The 20,686-nt window shown below is 39.0% G+C and overlaps 1 protein-coding gene across 6 annotated transcripts in view; it reads right to left on the bottom strand.

Moving 5' to 3' along the window:
* The window catches only part of ARHGAP10 (Rho GTPase activating protein 10), a 286,142-nt gene that overhangs the window by 89,467 nt on the left and 175,989 nt on the right, over positions 1-20,686 (bottom strand). For all 6 annotated transcript variants that reach the window (XM_083171381.1, XM_083171373.1, XM_083171359.1 and 3 more), the window contains 5 exons: positions 14,770-14,844; positions 8,688-8,775; positions 7,620-7,678; positions 5,649-5,754; positions 2,769-2,928 (listed from right to left, as the gene is read on the bottom strand). In XM_083171381.1, the coding sequence (XP_083027507.1) occupies positions 2,769-2,928; positions 5,649-5,754; positions 7,620-7,678; positions 8,688-8,775; positions 14,770-14,844 (488 nt within the window). The remainder of the gene's footprint in view (positions 1-2,768; positions 2,929-5,648; positions 5,755-7,619; positions 7,679-8,687; positions 8,776-14,769; positions 14,845-20,686) is intronic.

The raw sequence follows: 20,686 nt of genomic DNA, 5'->3' as shown, positions 1-20,686 counted from the left end.
GAAACGTAACAAGTTAAAAGTACGCACTTCTCACATCATCACTTCCAGGCAACGAGCAGTGAAAACATTGACAGACTCAAAATCTTTGTCTCTAGTTCAGAAAAAAATGGGAGCAGCCTTCTTTGAAAGTGGAAAGTTCCATCTTCAAAACACGATGGTCTCTATTTAATCTCTGCCTGTTGATCAGCGGGCAATAACAATGTTAATGCGAGGAGGGCTATAAAACAAACATTTCACTCCAGATTCAAAATAAAAAGTGCGGTTTTGCACTATTATGTAGTGTAGAAGATCATTTTTATTTTTGCAAACTTCATTTGCACATTGTAGTATAGAAGGGTTAGAGGCGGGAAAAGTTTATAAGGATAAATATTGTGATACAGTATAGCAAAATCAGATCTAAAAATAAAAAGGCAATCATACTGTATATGCCATTTACATATATTCATGAACTGAGAAAAACAAACAAAAACCCCCCGAAAAACATGAATTAAACTGGCATAAGACTGTTGCGTAGGAGACGTGTGTAATAAAATCAGTGTATCATAATCCCTAAAATATAGATGAAAGAAGTAGGATATCTTACAGCTGAATAGAAGGATTATGTAATAATATCTGTTCAGTAGTGACTGAAAAAAGTCGCCGATCAAATTTGCCGATGAACATGTTTTTTTCGGATGCTAGATATTTCCCCCAGGCCAAGGTCTGGCGAAAGCTTCGGCAAGGATTGAATACCCCCTCTTATTAGAACTGGAAAAAAACTTCATGATATGTGTTTGTCATGTATGTATTATGCATGAACACAAAAGAGTACAGTAAATGTTAACCTTTATACTATAGAAGCACAGGTAAAAATACAGAAAACTATTTCTACCTGTAGGCCTATATCTTCATTTGCACAGATTGCTGCTCTGTTTAAACAACATGTAAATCGGTTTGTGGAACGTGGAGCTTCACACTAAACAGTGCATATCCTGTTGTGTCTCACTGCTAAGATACCATAAATTCAAAATATTCATCACCTGCATTCAAAGAATTTGTCTGCTAAGCTTTTATTTTTCTTTCTTAAAAATGTCTGCTCTTCAGTTAGGTGATTTTCTTCCTTGCGGTACCACACTGCCCTCTTATGAGTACTACACAGGACAAAGCAGATTTTACCAGCATTTTCTTGTCAAGCAAGTTCTCACCCAGCAATAGAACATGATTCTTGCTCGCATACATGCACAGCTACACCAATATGTAGCCTGTACAGTGAATTTTCCTTAATCAGGATTCTTGAAAGCGAATGATATTGGTTTTAAATGCAAGAACATACACAACGCCGGACAGATTTTCTTACAGTCATAGAATATTTAGGCATGTTTTCAGTTAACTATTATGCAATCATGCACATGGTCAAAAGGTTTTTTATGCTCACTCTTTAAAATACAAAGAAAAAATAAATAAATGATAAATTTGCAATCAAATATTAAAAATTGCCCGTAATAGCATATTAACCCTTCGAGTGCCAAGTAAATTTGTCAAAATAGGTGTGAAAATTGGCAAACATTTCTATTCATCATAATGACCTGTAATGATTACCTTATATACTGTAGGAAACAATCTTTTTGTACACAGCATATTATTTATTTTTTTACACAATATATTTTAATTAAATCAGCAGCAGCCAGAAACGGTCAGTCCTATTCAGCGGCAGCCAGGCGGAGCGTGGGACGGCTGCAGCAGGACAATTTGTAAGAGAAATTTTTCGCAGGATTTTTTCCCCATACAAATGGCCCTTGGCACAAAAAAGGTTCCCCACCCCTGCTTTACTGTAAAACAGACACATAATGAGCCTGAAGTACTGTAATCCTGCAATGTAGGCTCTTATCTAAATGAATTACTCATTAACACTTTTTGGTGTTAATATTGTATATTGCAACATAAACAATTACATTTCATCTCAGAATCATATAGTATGTTGGAAACAATACACAATGTCCCGATGATGTACACAGATACAGAAGTGCACGGGCTATAGGGTTCACCTGGCCACTGTTGCCTCCTCTCTCTGGAATGACTAAACTATTGTACATTGCATTTAAGTCATTACATGCTGCATTACACACTTTCATGCTGACAATAAGTCACTTGTCTGGTCTGTTCTGCTATTGCCAGTAATACAAGTATTTTCCTCCTACAAATGAAAATTGGCTTCCTGGCCCTTTCTCGTGTCCTGATGTCACCTCATTTGACTCTAAATCTGTGGTGTGCTGTACCGCTTTAGGCAAATAGTTGAGGTGAAGCCATTAATAGCAGATGTGTGGGTATGGGGGGATGAAGCCATTTCCCCTAAAATTTCATATCCATCAAAAAAAAAAATGTGTTTACTACGGACAGAGTTTTTTTCTCCTTTTTGTTGGCACAAATGGAAATAAGTGCCAGGTTTTTGAGTTCATACTAAATCAGCTGCCCAGCCTGACTCCAATGTATTCTAACATCACTTTGAGCAACAGAAGCTCTGGTACAATATCCGGGCATGTGCTCATCATTAATTCATATTCTGTGCTAGATTTTATTTCTAGATAACATGTAGTTGACAATGTGTTTCCACGCAATTATATTCACCTGTGAAACTTCCATTTGATTTTTAATATTAAATATCTTAAAAGATTTTTACAAGGTAGGAAATGTTATATTTCCTATGGATACAGCAGGAATAGCTGTATGACAATAATCTAACTTCAGCAGGAAAACTGAGGTTTGTACAATCGCTGAAGCGGTATAATTACCTTGTCGTGGTTTTCAATAAGTATTTCAACAACAATGTTCTGAAACTTTAGGTCCATGATCCCGGCGACCGTTTCCTCTTGTGGCCTCATCAAAGTCGGACCAAACACAACTCCCAGATTAGCTACAGTCATCAAATTCTTCTTGGCATTGCTAGAGACACTAGAAAGAACAATGTAAAATCTTGTTATACAAGAAACATCTGTGTGGCTGTGTTTGGATTTTTGGCACTAAGAAATTAAACTGGTTACTAGATCTGCTTGAACTGACTGTACACAAGGGCAGGTTAAAAAAAAAGAGGATATACAGGATATGCATTTGACCTCTAAGATATAGGGCATTTCTATGCACTGATCCCGATAGCCATTGAGCATTTTAGATTTAGGATACTTTTGTCCCTTAACACTGGCAAATACAGTATAGTATTTTTGCTTTGCATTGATAACAGTCAAATGATTTACTTTGTGCATTGGGAGTGACATATAAGATATCTGGTATACTGTCAGCAAGGTGCTGTTCACTATGCTGTTACCAGAAAGTCTACAGTTATGCCGACATGGTTAAAATGTCAACATACACACATAACACGTCAACTTGTCGACGTTAGACAGAAGTACAAAAAAAAAAAGAAGCATTGTTGACATTAACATTTCATCAGCGGTGACATGGTCAAAGTCAACGTGAAGATGTGTCCATCCTCATCTAGCCTCTGTACTTAATAAGTTTGCGTCCATCAACATTTAGTCTCTGTACTTAATAAGTTGCGACACATAGGGCACACAAGAACAGACCCCATCTTTCACATCACAAATGCCGGGTCGCACCAGGGGTTTGGACACGTGTCCGTCCCGGGAGCGGCCCGGCATTTGCAGTGTTTAGCTGCTCACACAGACCCAGCTTATTGCTAGGTCACTGACTTCATCCGGGGGGTTGGGCAGAGCGGTGGCGCATCAGGATTGGGAGGAGGCAGCATCCTCCCCCGCCTGATGTGCCACGGCGACCCGGGCCAACTTGGTTATTTGTGTGGTCTGAAAGGGGTATACCGGTAAATAGCTATGTTAATAATATGCAAAAGTAGACTATGATGATTAAAATCATATGATGCATGTACATATGCTACTGTATGTGCGAATGCAGCTGTTACATTACAGTGTTAGTTGAAAGCACTGTAATACCCCTTTCCCACTGCAGCTCCTAAAGGGTATAGGAGGGGGGGGGGGGAGGGCAGGTACCAGGGGAGGGGGGGAGGGGTATATTACTGGTTAATTACCATTTTGTACCCTTCACAACGGGTTCAATGTGAAAGGTACTAAAACGGTAATTAACCAGTAATATACCATTTACTACATGCAATGTGAAAGGGGTTAAAACCTGCTTTGACCCGTTTAAAGAAACATTTAAAAAACCAGGTCAAAGCCGATTTGGCAGTGGGAAAGCAGCATAACATAGAATTTCATATGCAGATACAGCTGCAGTTGCAGAATATACACATGCCGAATATCACTTTAACCAACACAGGCTGCTTGAGCACCTTACTCACACCGCACTGCTCACAAAACACATTTGTGGGGATAAAGACACATGAAAAGATCCTCAGCATTAATAAACATACTCGGGACTAGGTGTGACTAAAAGGGCTGTTAACCGTGATTGCAGCAAAGATGAGGGAGGACAGAAGTGGAACTACCATGGGTGCAGCAAGTGCAGTGTATTGGGGCTCCCTGAGGACTAATGGGCACACTGCTGCCCCTTTTACACTATGCCCCCCCACCCCCTCCACTGTCACCCACTGCCATTTTGCATATTGTTAGTTTGTTACACTTAGTTTGGGGTGGTGAAGAAGGGCATATTTTTGCACCTGGGCTCACCACCCACAAGTTCCAACACTGAGGGAGGACACATCTATAATATACTGCATCTGGATATCCCTGTTCCTTTAGCCAGACAAATATACAGTAGGATACATTGCGTACATGCACACCAACAGATATAAGCTATGCATTAAGCCTGAGATAGGCTTGCCAGAATATAATTTTAATCCGGGACACCTATAAATTACACAGGTGCTGGGGCTCGCTAAATTTAAGTCAGCAGGTCAGCTGGTTAAAGTAACCATAGAATCTCTGTAAATCAAAAGTGTCATGAAACAAAGGGATATTATGACAAGCATAGATATAGGAAATTTTTGGTACCTTGATTCTGACAGATATACAGTACTGTAGGTATTTGTGTGTCTGGACACTGAAAGGGTATTCATGCACCTTAACCCTGTCAGATATAGCTCTCTACAATGCTTTAAAATTGATCTAAACAAATATAGGTTATTAACAGGGTGTTAACCTGAAAGATAAGATATAATTAATGGGCCTTCACATTGATGTTATATTGGTCAATTTTGTGCCTAGACCAGGGGTGGGGAACCTCCGGCCCACAGGCCGTAAACAGCCCTGATAGCCAGTTTGATTGGCCGCCCACGCACTCGGCCGTTTGCTCGGGAGACAAGAAAGGGGGAGTTCTCGTGTCAGGTGGTGACGTGGGCAGGAGCTAGTTATCGCGAGAGGTGTCCAGCAGCAGTAGTCGTCTCTCTTCGCACTGTTATTCAGCAGCAGTCGAAGCAGGGGACTTTTTAAGTTGCTTATTTTTTACATGGCTCCTGAAGGATTTTATCCAATTCAAAATGGCCCTTGCTAGAAAAAAGGTTCCCCACCCCTGGCCTAGACCATGGCAGATATTGATTTTTTATTTTATTATTTTTACTAACAGATAGGTCTAACGGACATAGTGCCTAGGATCTGAAAGAACATTGAACTTGTACTCTGTAACCCTAATGCTGTGTGATTAAAATGACCGTTTACACTGAAGGTAAAGAAAAAGCTACATACTTAGCCAAGTGCTTGATGAGAAGATCCAGCATTTCTCGGTTTTTCTCAGGCAGCTTGTAAACTAAAAAATGAACAGCATTCACCCGAGACTCCGGACTTCCACTTTCTGTGGGTCAGAACAGGAGAAAGCATCCAGTTACACCTTACATTAAGGGGAAGGATTTATTTCTATCTAGATTTATTTCTAGAAACTCTTTTTCTAACAAGTTACAGTAATGATGGCCGTTTTTTTTTTTATTCAGTCACTAGCATAACAATTAGGATATTTGAAATCAAAGTGCTTTAGATACTATCTCTATATTATACTTAATATTTTGAAATACCTGACAAATAAAAATTTGAAGGCAGATTATTAACAGTAAACTAGCACTGGGCTGTTTACTGTATGAAGTTAAAAACTGGTACTCAGGGCAGTTTAATGAGACCTGCAAACCACAAGAGGTGAGAGAAGCAGCACGTACTGGATCAGACATCACTCATTATTCTGGGCACATCACCTCTCTTTTTCATTCTGCTGAAATCTATCCAGGTCAATAAGCAACATCATTTGATTATTAAAATGCCCAAAGGTGCCAGGGAATTATTTAAAATGAAAAGCATTTATTACACAGACATGTTGATTAACATACAAATTTCATATTAAAAGAACACAATTTTTTGGACGTGTTTTATTATGACATATATAACAAGACATCCTTGGTAGCAAGTGGTCCAGTGTTTAAAGCAGCTTTTATATTAGGAATGGAGGAGCTTATACGCAGGTTCACTCTATGCCTTAATTATCGTAGAGTTCTATGCCCAATAGTGTGCCAGCAGGGGTTGGTTCTGAGTTGGGTGCAAAACAAGCAAGTAACTAAGGGGTGTGATTCAGACTCTCTCGCTGCAGGCTGAATTCAGTACCCCGGTCGACGCCCAGCATTTTATGGGCAGGCCCATAGGAATGCTGGGTGTACCCCTGCAAAAGCAGATGTGCCCATGCGACCATTAAAGTTTTTTCTGCCATGCATGTGGGCACCTGTTCGCTAGGCATGAATATGTCTGAATCAGCCCCTAACTGTTCATCTAGACATTACAAGTATTAGTTTTGTATGCAGGGTAACTGCTGGCTGCTTTTGCATGCCATGTAAGGCACTAGGGCAGGGGGATTTTTTTTGTGCCAAGGGCCGTTTGGATGGGGGGAAAAAAATCCTTCGGGGGCCATATGTAAAAAATGTCTCTTAAAAATTGTCCTGCTGCCACTAAATAGGACTGGCTGTTGATTAAGAGGAATCTCGCGAGAACTACTGACCTCTCGTGAGAATTCCCCTGTACTTGGCTCCCTGCAAAGCCGCCAGGTGGGCCCCTCAGACCGGCTATGGGGGCCGCATATGGCCCCCGAGCCTGAGGTTCCCTACCCCTGCACTAGGGGGAAGGCTAGGGTTAGGCTGCAGGAAGGGAAAGGTAGGTAGAGGAGATGGTTAGCATACTCAGGCATCTTAGCATTGGATTTGTGACACCAAAATTGTAGGCATCGGAATTCTGTACACAACCAAAAACAACAAACTTTAGTATTCAATTGTGGACCTTTTCTGTTGAAACTGCATCGCCAAAAAATTACTAAAACATGGTCAAAAATAAATGCAATTTTGCAGAGGGTCTTCCAGCAGAAGGCAGGCATTCAAAATCATGGGAGGTAAATAATCAATGGCATTCTCCCATAGTTACCAGCAGATAAGCAACTAGGTGGACGGCTTTCCATAGCGTCCTGCTATGGAAAGTAGTCCACCACCAGGAAAATCGCTAAAAGGGCAAAAATCTTCTCCCAAGCTGTATAGATGGCAACAATATTAAATACCTTTAGTATCGAAATAAACATATTTAATTTAAATGATGTGTACAGATACTGTATAATGTAGCATAGGCCCATGCATTATTTATAATGCTTTGTCTGTATGGCTTCAGGAAAGATCAAGAAGTGAAGTGAGTATTTACTGGCAGGATTGATGAACTGCTCATGAAGGTCATACGTCATCAACGGCTCTGGCAGGCTCCTAAAACAGAAGGACAGCACAAAGTTAAAATTCCCTCTGTTAAGCCAATCCTGTACATATACAGTAGGTCATGTAATACTGTATGTGTAACTCTCAGAGCTGGAAGAATTAGTAGTCTTGCAGGGGTACACTCTAACCTAAGAATATTGACAGATAAATCAATTAGGGTTTCTATAAATGATAAAACGTACACATTATATCAATTTATCATGGACCATACAGTAGTATAGAAGTTTTTTCAGTAAAAAGACAATTGACCTTAAATGTCCTTCAACAAGATACAGAAACCTCTAGTTACAGAACTGTACGAGGGTAGAGAAAGGCTATTTAATTAAATAGCCTTTTTCCTACAATGTAAAAAAATGCGATTTAAGCGCAGAAAACCCACTGATTTTGCATAAAATGTAGAATCCATGGGTGTTTTTCTCACACGTGACCCAATTTTGTAGGTTTTTAACCAGACTACCTGTTCATTTTGACTACGGAGACTTCCCCGCAGGAAGGTAATTGAATACCTCCAGCACTGGCAATTAGTTTATCCTGCAGCTAAATAAATTTTCCCTTAACTTACCTTACCACTCAATACAGTGCAACAGATGCCAGGTATATCTGACAATATGGTGCAAGGTATATTAAATATAATACATTTGTAGCTTATTATATATAGTATGCCATGCAGTGCTTACCGTGTATACATTTGACATAGTTCTTTAAAATAAAAATACAGATACAACCATGCTGGTAAAATCATGTAAATGCCACAGGAAAAAAAAAGTTTGAGTCATGCTTCATACTCAATTTTAACCTCTTCCTATCTTTTAGCCATCTCCCCACAAATCTGACCCCTTTGCCATTTTAGAGCTCTGAACTCTGCAAAGTTCTCCGCTTCTGTCTCATCATCTTAAATCGGGTTGCTCTTCAGCCACGGATTTGTGTAGCAGCTTTGTCATTCCTTCATAGGCCAATCAGAACCCTGAAAACAGTTAACCCCTGTGACTAGATCACTAACCTTAAATATAGTTTCAGAGCACTGGTGATGGACTTGACCTCCCATTCTCCTTCCTCACACAAATCCACATCACTGCCAGTTTTCACATCTCCGGGAAGAAAAGATTACAAATATACATGTTCATTATATTTAATAACTCACTGAATGATTTACCAAACATAACCATTTCTGCACAACAAATACACTTTCAACTAGATACATTTTTTTTAAATGCAACTAAATGTAATTAAATGAGAAATAAAAGTAAATAGAAACATTAAAAGAAAAAATGGCTGCCAATTGGTATTCGGTAAACACTAGGCGGCTCTTATCACTCAATAAATGGAACGTTCTAAATACGGCTATTTGACTGGCTGTAAATGTAAGATCAAAAATGGAGATCAAGCTCCTCTGTCATTTGTCATTTCTTCTGTTGACTACAACTAATGTTCTCCTGGTTTTTTGACACCCCAACCACATAATAAATATCTTTGCAAATTATAAAACAAATCTTTTTTATACATTCTGTGACAAACCGTTTTCACTTTTAAAGCACCAACATTGTATTCTTGGGAGGTATGGTGAGCACAGCAATATAACAGTTCTCAAGAGAGAGAAGCAAGATAACCATGCCCCAACTGTGACAGTTGGGGCATGGTCGTAAGCTGGGGGAGCTGCAAGCACTACAGCTTATCCCCCTGACACCCTTCTACCCAATGGTTGCAGCTCCACCAGCTTACCTGAATACTTTGGCAATTACCAAGGCTATGCTGTAAAATGTTTGTGACTTTTTGATATTGCACCATGTGACCAGTCTTTTCAATACATTTTAATTTTCTTCATAAAGGTGGTATGCTGGTCTCTGCTCCTCTACATGCATATGGAATGGAAGTTCTGATATATATATATAGATATATATAGATATATATCTATATAGATATATATCTATATATATATATATATATATATATATATATATATATCTATATCTATATCTATATATATAAACCCTCTCCGTTATATTATGGAAGCATTGTAGCAGTGAGACGATAACCCTAAAATCGAAGGTAATAAAGCACCAGCCAATCAGCTCGTAACTGTCAAATTACAGTCTGAGTTTGAAAAATTACATACTGTATGTTTATATGTCATCCTTTATCCCCATGCACACTACATAATTTTATATGGTCAGCGACTGCATGCACAGCCGCATACCCGGTGATATCACTGAACGATATCTGTGTATGCACTCTCAGTTGGCCAGGGGCACCACTGATATAGTTTACTATATAGGCTGTGGTGCTAGTCGGCAAGTGTGTACGAGGCTTTAGGTTTAATTATGCCTGTTTACACACAGGCATATTTTATGATTGACAGCTACCAGTGCTGGCTTTATCTATTACATGGACAATAAATAATTTGAATTGGTCCTTGCACCCCTGCAAGTCCATAGGTTTACAATTCCCTCATGTGCCTCTTTCCTTCTCTTACTTAAACCATCCTGCGGTTTTCTGCCAAGCTGATACATATTCTAGTATTGTCTGCTGATGCAGCTATGCTTATGTACCATGTACTTGTCATCTATTGCATTCAACTATAAGCCACTGTTTTGCTTATTTGACTATGTACTGTAATTGGGCACTGCTGATCCCTTGTGGCACTACATAAAAAAAGGAAGTAATAAAAATGCATTTAAAACCGATACTGTATGTCGCAGTGGACAGACAATTTTCCCTGGTGATATCACTTCTAGATACCAAATATGCCCTCTGAAGACTTTCAGCTGTAAATAAGCTACACCGTTTTCAGTAAAGTGGGACTCACAGCTGTAGCACGAAGAGACATGTTTTTTAACCAACCAAAAAGACAAAATGTCAACAACAAAAATTCTATATATAAAAAAAAAAAGACAACACTACAAATAGGTTCAAATATAAAGTACAGTATATACAAGATGTCAGATAATAGATGTTTTTACATACAACCATGATAACTCTTTACCATCCAAAACTATATTAGTCCATAAATAATAGAAGCATTTGCCATGTATGTAAATATATTCTATTTCACTTCAAGTGAAGAAGAAAAGGCAGAAAACAATTAATATCACACAAAGTCAGGTTGACTGCTATTAATAATGTACAAGGTCTAATGTTGATGTTTAATCATTACGAGTCAAGTGAGTGTTCATAACAATTACAGGAGGACTCTTAGATGCAGCATTAAATTGATTGCAGCGTATGATATACAAACAATTTGTCATTCTCATAATGTCCAGGGTAATGAAATGAATTCGCTCTCTGGTTTCCTCCAGTCTCCCGTGCCAAAGAACACTGTGTTATCAGCACAGATGGAGCATGCATGGACCTGGAAAACAGCCTGCTTGGAACACGCGTCTCAGAATACCAATGAATCCCTCAAAGTCAGATCTGTTCTGACTAAGGATAGTTGAGGACATACCAACACTAAGCAGATCTACCTTTGCAATGCTACATTAAATGCATAGAATCAATTGTTTGTAGGAGAAATACACATAAATTAGCCTATTAAAAACTGCAATCAACAATGGAAGGTAACGATACCTGACCGTTAATAAATTAGTATTGCAAAAAATATTTATGTTTGGCCCAAGCAAAGTTTGATGAAATGGTATCTAAAAAAAATAAAAATAAAATATATGTCTGCTCCTACTGTATTTATGAGATAATTAACTTATCTTGTTCGCTCTCATCTTACAGTACACAAATGAGAGGATTATGAAGATGGCAAAAAAAACTAAAACACAATATTTTATTTTATTTATTTGATATTTTTGGTCAAAGCCTAGGAAATAAAAGCTAAAGCCCTTGCCTGATCCCTCTGTCTGCTCCAAAGTACTGATCACAAACACAGATCTTTTCTTACATAGGAAGTTAACACACACACACACACACACACACACACACACACACTTTTATGTATATTCTTGTTTTGCTCAAGACTGGCACACTCTGTATATTATTGCCTAGGAAGTTAAAGACTACTGCATGAGTGCAGGCCATCTGGGATATTATATATACAGTACATTTTGAAGTTTACGGTCCCCTTGACAAACATTGACATGTTAAGCTGCCACATGCTGTTGCCAAATTAAACTTTCTTGTTTTGCTCTAGATTGGTGAGTGCATCCTCTTTATATTATTTCCGATATGTATGTATGTGTGAAAAAAAAATATATATATATATATATTTTTTAAAGTGGAGATGAACTACTGTAACTGTTGGGTAGGAGGCAATTCTATACTAGAGGGAGTGGATATCTCTGAGGGGGAGGGGACTATTCTATGCTAAGCAGAGATGATGATCTAGAGTAGATGATGTTCTGTCTGAGGAGGGGGGGTTTATTTATTGCTAAAGGGAGATCATGTAAATGAGGGGGTCTTCTGTCGTAGGAGAGCACGCACTCCTTATACCTGCCACAGCTAGCTAGCAAATCAACTTCCTTCCTTCTATCATGGTGCCCCCCCCCCCCCCTTTATCTTCTTCTGGATCTGCTCTTGCACAGTATGCTTGCAGTTGGTACTCCGACACAGATATCCTAAGTGATGCCGGGATTCTGGCGCCTGACTTCTGGCCACTAGTTAGTATTCTGACTGCCAACATCTGATCTTCCGGTATACTAACTTCATCCCTCTCTAAATCCCTATTTTCCGATGTGAGCGATTTGTCAGTCCAATGGATCGGATTACATACAGCATTGGTCAGTTTGTACCCAGCTTTTAACAGTTCAAAAGCTGTGTTAGTAATCAATAAACCAATCAATTTATGTTATGATGGTTAATTTTAATATTTGTTGAGTAAAAACTAAAAAATAGTGTGGTTCTTTACTTTTAAGTATTACATTTGCAACTAATGTGGCTGCACTGCCCAATGTATAATGGGGCATTATGTGTATAAAGGGCACTATATGTTCATAAGGAGAATTTTGGTGTGATGTAATGTGAAAAAGAAGAGTACAGAGTGGTGTAATGTGAATAAGGAGTGATATACTGTGGTGTTATTTACGTAATGATGTAATGTGAATAAGAAATCATATGGGATGGTGTAATGTGAGTAAGGAGCCATACAATGTGGTGTAATGTGAATAAGGAGCAATACAGTTTGGTATAATGCGAATAAGAAGCCGTATGGTGTGGTGTAATGTGAATAAGGAGTGATACGGTGTGATGTAATGTGCGTAAGGCATAATATGGTGTAATGTGAACAAGGAGCAAAACGGGTGGTGTAATGTGAATAAGGTGCGGTATAAAGTGGTGTAATGTGAATACAGAGTGATACAGGATGGTTTAATGTGAATTAGGAGCACTATGGAGTGGTGTATTGTGAATACAGAGCAATATGGTGCTGCGTAATGGGAATAAGGAGAGATACAGTGTGGTGTAATGCGAGTAAGGAGCCACACAGAATGGCGTCATGTGAATAAGGATTGATACGGGATGGTGTAATGTGAATAAGGAGCGATACGGTGCAGTGAAATGTGAATAAGGAAAGATACGTGTGGTGTAATGTGCAAAAAGGGGTGATGGAATGTAAGTAAGGAGCAATATGCAGTGGTATAATGTGAATAAGGATTAATATGGGGGGGGGGGGGATATGTACTGTAGCTTGAAAAACGGAAACTACTATGTGACATAATGGGGAAGGGTGCTGGGCCAGAGGTGGAACTAGCAATGGTGCTATGGGTACCAGCCAAAATCTTGTCTAGTGCATCAAATTGGTTAGGGCCACAGTCTCTAACTATGGAAAGTGGTTCACTGCCCGTAAAAATCACTGGGTTAAGTGAAAATTGCTCAGTGTGTATGCAGCGAGAGGGTTTTTCTGGCTAGTGATGATTTGCAAATCATCGCTCAGTGTGTATGTACCTTTACTCAAACAATATTTTGTTACAAAATGTTTGTGAGTCACCTCAAATTTTCTATTTTATTACGAAGAACAAATAAAGTAAATAAGTCTGTTTTTGATTTAATTTTCAAATGGTATGCGCGTTTCCTGAACTTACAGGGGCTAACAAAAGTACAAATTTACAGCCACCAATTAGCTTTTAGTGGTATAGTTAATCATTAAAAGCAAATATCTCATTGGTCAGTCTTTCCATTTGCCTCATAGTACCCACCCTCATCTCTATCTGTTCACAGATATGAGTGAAATGGTGCAAAATATAAGAATAAGGCAGTTTGCAAAAAGGAATTTGCGGCACGAAAATCCTAAAGAGCCAGCAGCTATAACTGGTAAATGCTTTCTGTACGTCCGCTACATAACCGATAACATACAGCCTAAATATTATTACAGATTGTGTACCAAAATGATTTTTTAAACTTCTCTAAATGTGTCATGTCATGGTACTCATATTGCATAACGTAAGCAGAGCAGAGCTGAGCCCCTATCACACAATGCATCATTGGTGCTGTACAATTAACTGCACTACATAGCAACCAATGAAGAGGGCAATTCAGTTTAACTGCCCCAAAGGACATTGTTGTACCTGCAGCCCGGCTTCAGTCATACAACTTTGAGGTTGAGAAATGGGGCCCACAAAATGTGACAGCATGTGTCTAAGGAAAACCTGAAGCCCATAAAGAAATGGCTGCAATTGCACCTCCATACCATAATGAAAATAAGTGGCTTAGGAACAACCCATACACAATTTCAATGGACATTAAGGGGGGTATTCAACATGGGATTCTGACCATCGAAACGTCCAAAAAGTCGGAAGCCCAGGCCATTCTTGGTTCATCCGACAGTAACTTTACAGTCAGAAGTCAATGTTCCAGCTGTCGAGTGTCAGAACGTCCGTGGATCGGCTAAAACGGATGCAAATAGTTGAAAAATGTCTGTGAATTTGTTTGTTTCCGATAAAATGCCCTTCAATGCTGTCATTGACGGGAGTATTGAATAAGTGAGTGCAGATATTTCCCCTGTCGGGAAATATCGCCACATATTGAATACCCCACTATATGTGACACATTTTTAAGGTTTTTTTCACAGGAATATAATGTGTAAGCAACAGGCTTACTTTAAAACTCTAAACTACTAAACAGTAAAAAGGATTAAAATGGTGGCATACCCATTAATAAACTCAGAAGTCTCTGGACCTTTGAACTCACCCCCACAACCCTGTACAATCCTTGGTCATTAATACCTAAAAAATAGAGAAAAAACAAACCGTATTATAATCACAAAGATTAAATTAAACATCTATTTATGTATGTTCTATATTAATCAGCAATAAGCAGTTATGATGTTACACGGAAAAATAGCAGGGTTTTTAGTTTAGATTGATGATAGATAGGCCAGTTGGAATGTCGACGGTCAGAAAGTCAACATCGAGATTATGTCAATATATTATTAAAGCTGATATTTATATAACCAAAGAACAATAAGTGAAATGCGCAGTTTACGTACTTATTCCGTAACTTGCGTACCCTTTATTCCTAGCTACGTGCGAACAAAACGTAGCGCAGTGTAGCGTACATTTTCCGTGTATTGTACACGCTGAATCAATAACAGTAATGGGAAATCCCTTCGCAGTACTTAGTCTCTAATCTGCGAATACCTTTTAAGGACAATGTCCGTAGTATACGTTATCGCTAGATGCGAATAATAGACGAGACCACGATATAACAAGTGAGGAGATAGATTCTCCAAAATAGTGTATTTAGTCCCTAGCGGACAAAAAGGGATTACAGAAAGAAGAAAATACAGGATAACACGTGATACAATTATCTAACAATAATAAGCATACTTTAAAACACTAACAAAGGAACAGAAACAGATACAATTATAATCAGCCACATTACACAGAACAGGAATACAAATGTTACCGTCATGGAATAGCGCAGCGCAGTCCAGTCGGAGCTCGCTATATTCAAATAGAACTATAGCCCGGGTCAATGGTGAGGGGATAGCAGCAGTGCCAAAGTGACAGAGCCAGCCCAGGGTTTGCTATCTTTATAGGGTAAAAAGGGGGAGGTCAAATGCCATTCCTATTGGTCCAGTGTTCGAATGCCCAGTCCTCAGTGATTGGGGCAAAGTATTAAACCTGGTTTGGATTGTGCAGGGGGAGTGTACTTTGGTGTCCTTTGTGTGTTGGCATCGTCGTCGGGGGTCGTAAACAGCAACAAGAACCGGTTATAACTGGATTCCTTTGTCTCACACAGTTTAGCAGAAATAGTCCTTGAAATATGGATTTTGTCCATAATTATCGGACCATATGAGTTGCGAAGTTTTCGCAATGACCAGAGTGCTGCGCATAAGAAACGGAACATAACGATACTAAACATTATACAGACATAGTGTGTATTGCTGATTAAACTATGTGTAGTGCTCTAGACCTTTAATTAACTATATTTTATTTGGTGTAAGTATGGTATTATGAATTTATGTGTATTAGTATGGCTGCGCTTATGATCCACTTTGTTACACAGACTCGGGTATTTATACTTTATTTGCGCAACTCTGCGAACCAAAATGGCGGCCATACTATCCTAAAATGGCGTGTGTGCAACTCGACTTTAACAATGTCAAGACATATATATAAGTGCATGCCGACAGTCACAATGCTAACAATACATTTAGTGACGCATTTTATTTCAGAGATAGGTTTAAATAGTGCAAATAATATTTTAGCTACTTTCAGCTCAAAATTGGCTAGTGTGTTTGGCCAGGCATATAGCAACAAACTGACTGTCAACATGCACAATATCGACAAAATGGATTTGTTGACATTTCTGTATTTTGACATTTCATGTCGATATAAAGTACATGTTGACATTTTGACAGTTTTTAACAATGGTCACAGTAGAGGTATATAGCTAGGTAAATAGAATGATACAGATATATACGATAGTAAATGATATTATAATACAGTGCGGTATAAAAGTTTTCTTTATCTCTGTCGAATTATGATATCACTTGTTAACAAATACCATAATATCCTAAGGCCTCCATGTTCAGGCATATCTCATAAATAAAGTTAAAACTGTGACTTTAAATAATCTACTGTACCATTCCTTATTCCCTTATGAAATATACCGTGCTCACACATTACACTGCTCAAGGCAGACACACAAATAAATAATGCTGGGTATGCACGAGTATGACTGATTGGCCAAATGGCTGATCTGCCAACCTATCTGATAATTGGTAAGTGCATACACACTTACAAATCACTGGACAAATGTGTTGTGCCTGATATCAAAACTGGGCAGGCATTGCGATGTGCCCACCCATTTGGTATTGAGTCACTGCTGACCTCTACAGAAATAGAGTAACAGTGTGATGCACTGATAGCCGCAGATATATCAACCATGCTGCAGAGCCAAAGCCACCTGCTGATGTCATTCAGACACATAGCTGGTACACACCTGCTGATGTCATTCACAGACACATAGCTGGTACACACCTGCTGATGTCATTCACAGACACATAGCTGGCACACACCTGCTGATGTCATTTACAGACACAAAGCTGGTACACACCTGCTGATGTCATTCACAGACACAAAGCTGGTACACACCTGCTGATGTCATTCACAGACACATAGCTGGTACACACCTGCTGATGTCATTCACAGACACATAGCTGGTACACACCTGCTGATGTCATTCACAGACACAAAGCTGGTACACACCTGCTGATGTCATTCAGAGACACATAGCTGGTACACACCTGCTGATGTCATTCAGAGACACATAGCTGGTACACACCTGCTGATGTCATTAACAGACACATAGCTGGTACACACCTGCTGATGTCATTCACATACATATAGCTGGTACACATCTGCTGATGTCATTCACAGACATAAAGATGGTACACACCTGCTGATGTCATTCAGACACATACAGTAGCTGGTACACACCTGCTGATGTCATTCACAGACATATAGCTGGTACACACCTGCTGATGTCATTCACAGACACAAAGCTGGTACACACCTGCTGATGTCATTCACAGACACATAGCTGGTACACACCTGCTGATGTCATTCAGAGACACATAGCTGGTACACACCTGCTGATGTCATTAACAGACACATAGCTGGTAGACACCTGCTGATGTCATTCACAGACATATAGCTGGTACACACCTGCTGATGTCATTCACAGACACAAAGCTGGTACACACCTGCTGATGTCATTCACAGACACATAGCTGGTACACACCTGCTGATGTCATTCAGAGACACATAGCTGGTACACACCTGCTGATGTCATTCACAGACACATAGCTGGTAGACACCTGCTGATGTCATTAACAGACACATAGCTGGTACACACCTGCTGATGTCATTCACATACATATAGCTGGTACACATCTGCTGATGTCATTCACAGACATATATCTGGTACACACCTGCTGATGTCATTCAGACACATAGCTGGTACACACCTGCTGATGTCATTCACATACATATAGCTGGTACACATCTGCTGATGTCATTCAGACACATAGCTGGTACACACCTGCTGATGTCATTCACAGACACATAGCTGGTACACACCTGCTGATGTCATTCACAGACATATAGCTGGTACACACCTGCTGATGCACTACTGATCTATTGGCCATTCAATTCAATAGCCAATATAATGGCCTGTGTTTATGAAGCTTTAGCCACTTCCAGCTCCTCCCTTTTACTAAGGCCGATCACAGACAGATGAAGAGAATAATTTTTGATGAAAAAGAAAATATGCAAAAATAAATAGAATACATAATTTATATAATGACTATTGAATTAAAATGGTTCTATTCCTGCTACTTAAAACTACTTACATATTACAAGAATGTACCATGAAATAAGATACTAAAAGTCACTCCTCATTCTCCCAGTAGGAGATTCCCCTCTAAGATATGAATACAGAATGTGCCTGATCAGATAGGTACAGTAATTGTGTGTGTGTGTGAGCCACGCATAGAAATTGCACTAGTTATACTGTTACTAATAATGTTGTCATTCAGGCACTCTTTTACATAAGATCTATTAAATTACTATCCAGTGTTTTTTGTATATGTTCAGGTCTTTGTTTGTATTTTATTTATTTACAGTTTCTTATATAGCGCAGCAGTCTTTCCCGACAGCATTGAAGAAGCATGTCATCAGAACGGACCTGACTTTAAAAGCAGTCGGGCACGTTTTGCCGAAAACAGCCATGGATTGCCGAGATCATGGCTGTATCTTGGCAATCCACAGCCGTTTTCATGGAGACACCCCCTTTTCAGTAATCGGCAGGTGAGCAGGCCAAAAACGGGCCAGGGTCACGACTGTCGGGACATGTTTCTAGAATCTCCCTAGGGGAGTCTTAAAATCAGGGCAATTGGGTCTTAATTATTCATTTGCTGTAGAAAAAAAGAACAGGCCTCTATATTCAGGATAGTTGTGGTTCAAATCCATTTACGAGATTTGTCTAATTACAAAGAAGGCGGCAAGGAGTATGGATACAATATAAAAATTCCTCTGTAGATCTAGACTAGTGTGAATAATATCCTACAGGATATATAGGAAATAATAGAAGTATGTAAGATGGAGTACTGGATCATTAATTCGTGTAGCTTTGGTATCACAAAAAAAGACTTTTGCACCTATGGATGCTGACCTGTGATTTCCTCCATCACCCAGGGCTAACTACATATGACTAGATTTGTCCGGGATGCCAAAATGTATGGATTTTAAAACGTAACTGTAACATAATGTATCTATTTCTGGTAGGATTTGCTGGTACAGATGTGTTCTTACACATCACTGCTGCAGTCACCTCAGGTTCCGTGAGACTCTGCTTGTATCGGGCATCTTTATACCATCTTCTTTTTTCTGAAAATGTATCTTTAGCAACACAATGGGATTAGGATGCACCAGGCGATTTCTGATATGTGGCAGTTACACATCTGTGTGCAAATGAGTCTCTGAATCTGTATATGAAGTGCAACATTGTAGCAACCGAAGCTTTATTCCTATACAAGTTCAGTTGTGACTCATATACAACTCAGTCACACACATTACACAAGTGTGGCATATCAAGTTATTCAGCATACAGTAGGTATTGTGTGTCTGCGGCATTACACTGAGGAAGTTCAAATCAGGCTCTGAAACATGAATTCAACCTTCTTGTAAGCTCTTTTATTTGAATGCTTCTAAAAACAGACAAGTGGAGATGTTGCCCATAGCAACCAATCAAATCTTGTCTATCATTTTGTAGAACACACTCAGATAATTGATAGGTAGAATCTGATTTACAGGCAACACCTCCAGCTGTCTGATTTAAACCTAAACCATAGCATGCCCAGGACACTGCTCTTTTTCTACTTTACTATATACAGTATACAATGTACTAAAAGCTGAATAAAAGGCATTTGTATTTACTTCTCATACTGTACTTTATTTGAAAGCCGCTCAAACCTGCTGTTTAGAGCGACTTTCAGCTCAAAGTCGCCCAGTGTGTATGGGCCTTAACACAATTCACAGGCCATTTCATAGATCACCATCTACAACTTATTGTACAGTATGTACACTTCCTTTGTATCTCTACAATTCTTCTGATTTTTTTAATCATATGTATATCTTTGATAATCTTGGGGCTACTAAAGCATAGTGCTGTTGCCCATAGATTCTGCATATCATGTGCTAGGCTACAATATAGAAATGAAAACTAGAATCTCCACTTTTCACTTTTAGAAGCTTTAGTAAAATGACCCGCGTGATGTTAATGATGTGCTATTGCTGTGTAATAAGAAGGGGTTGGCCATACTTCAGTATTTATTCATAATAAAGAGGAAATATTGACTATTTCTATTAACTGAATACTTGGATGTAACTATTTTCCATTTTGTTAAGCTTTTTCCAACAACTCCAGGGTGTGGCCGGTGATTTTTATCTTTCTATATTAAGCTGTATATGACTGAAGTTGAGAAAGCCGCCGTTTCCGTTAGCCAAAGTCTACTACATAACAATCATTTAAGTTTTTTTTATTTTTTTATTATGTTGA

This window comes from Crinia signifera, chromosome 1 (assembly GCF_055691185.1).
Source record: "Crinia signifera chromosome 1, ASM5569118v1, whole genome shotgun sequence".
Lineage (NCBI taxonomy): Eukaryota > Metazoa > Chordata > Amphibia > Anura > Myobatrachidae > Crinia > Crinia signifera.
This window is presented reverse-complemented; position numbering and strand designations above follow the sequence as displayed.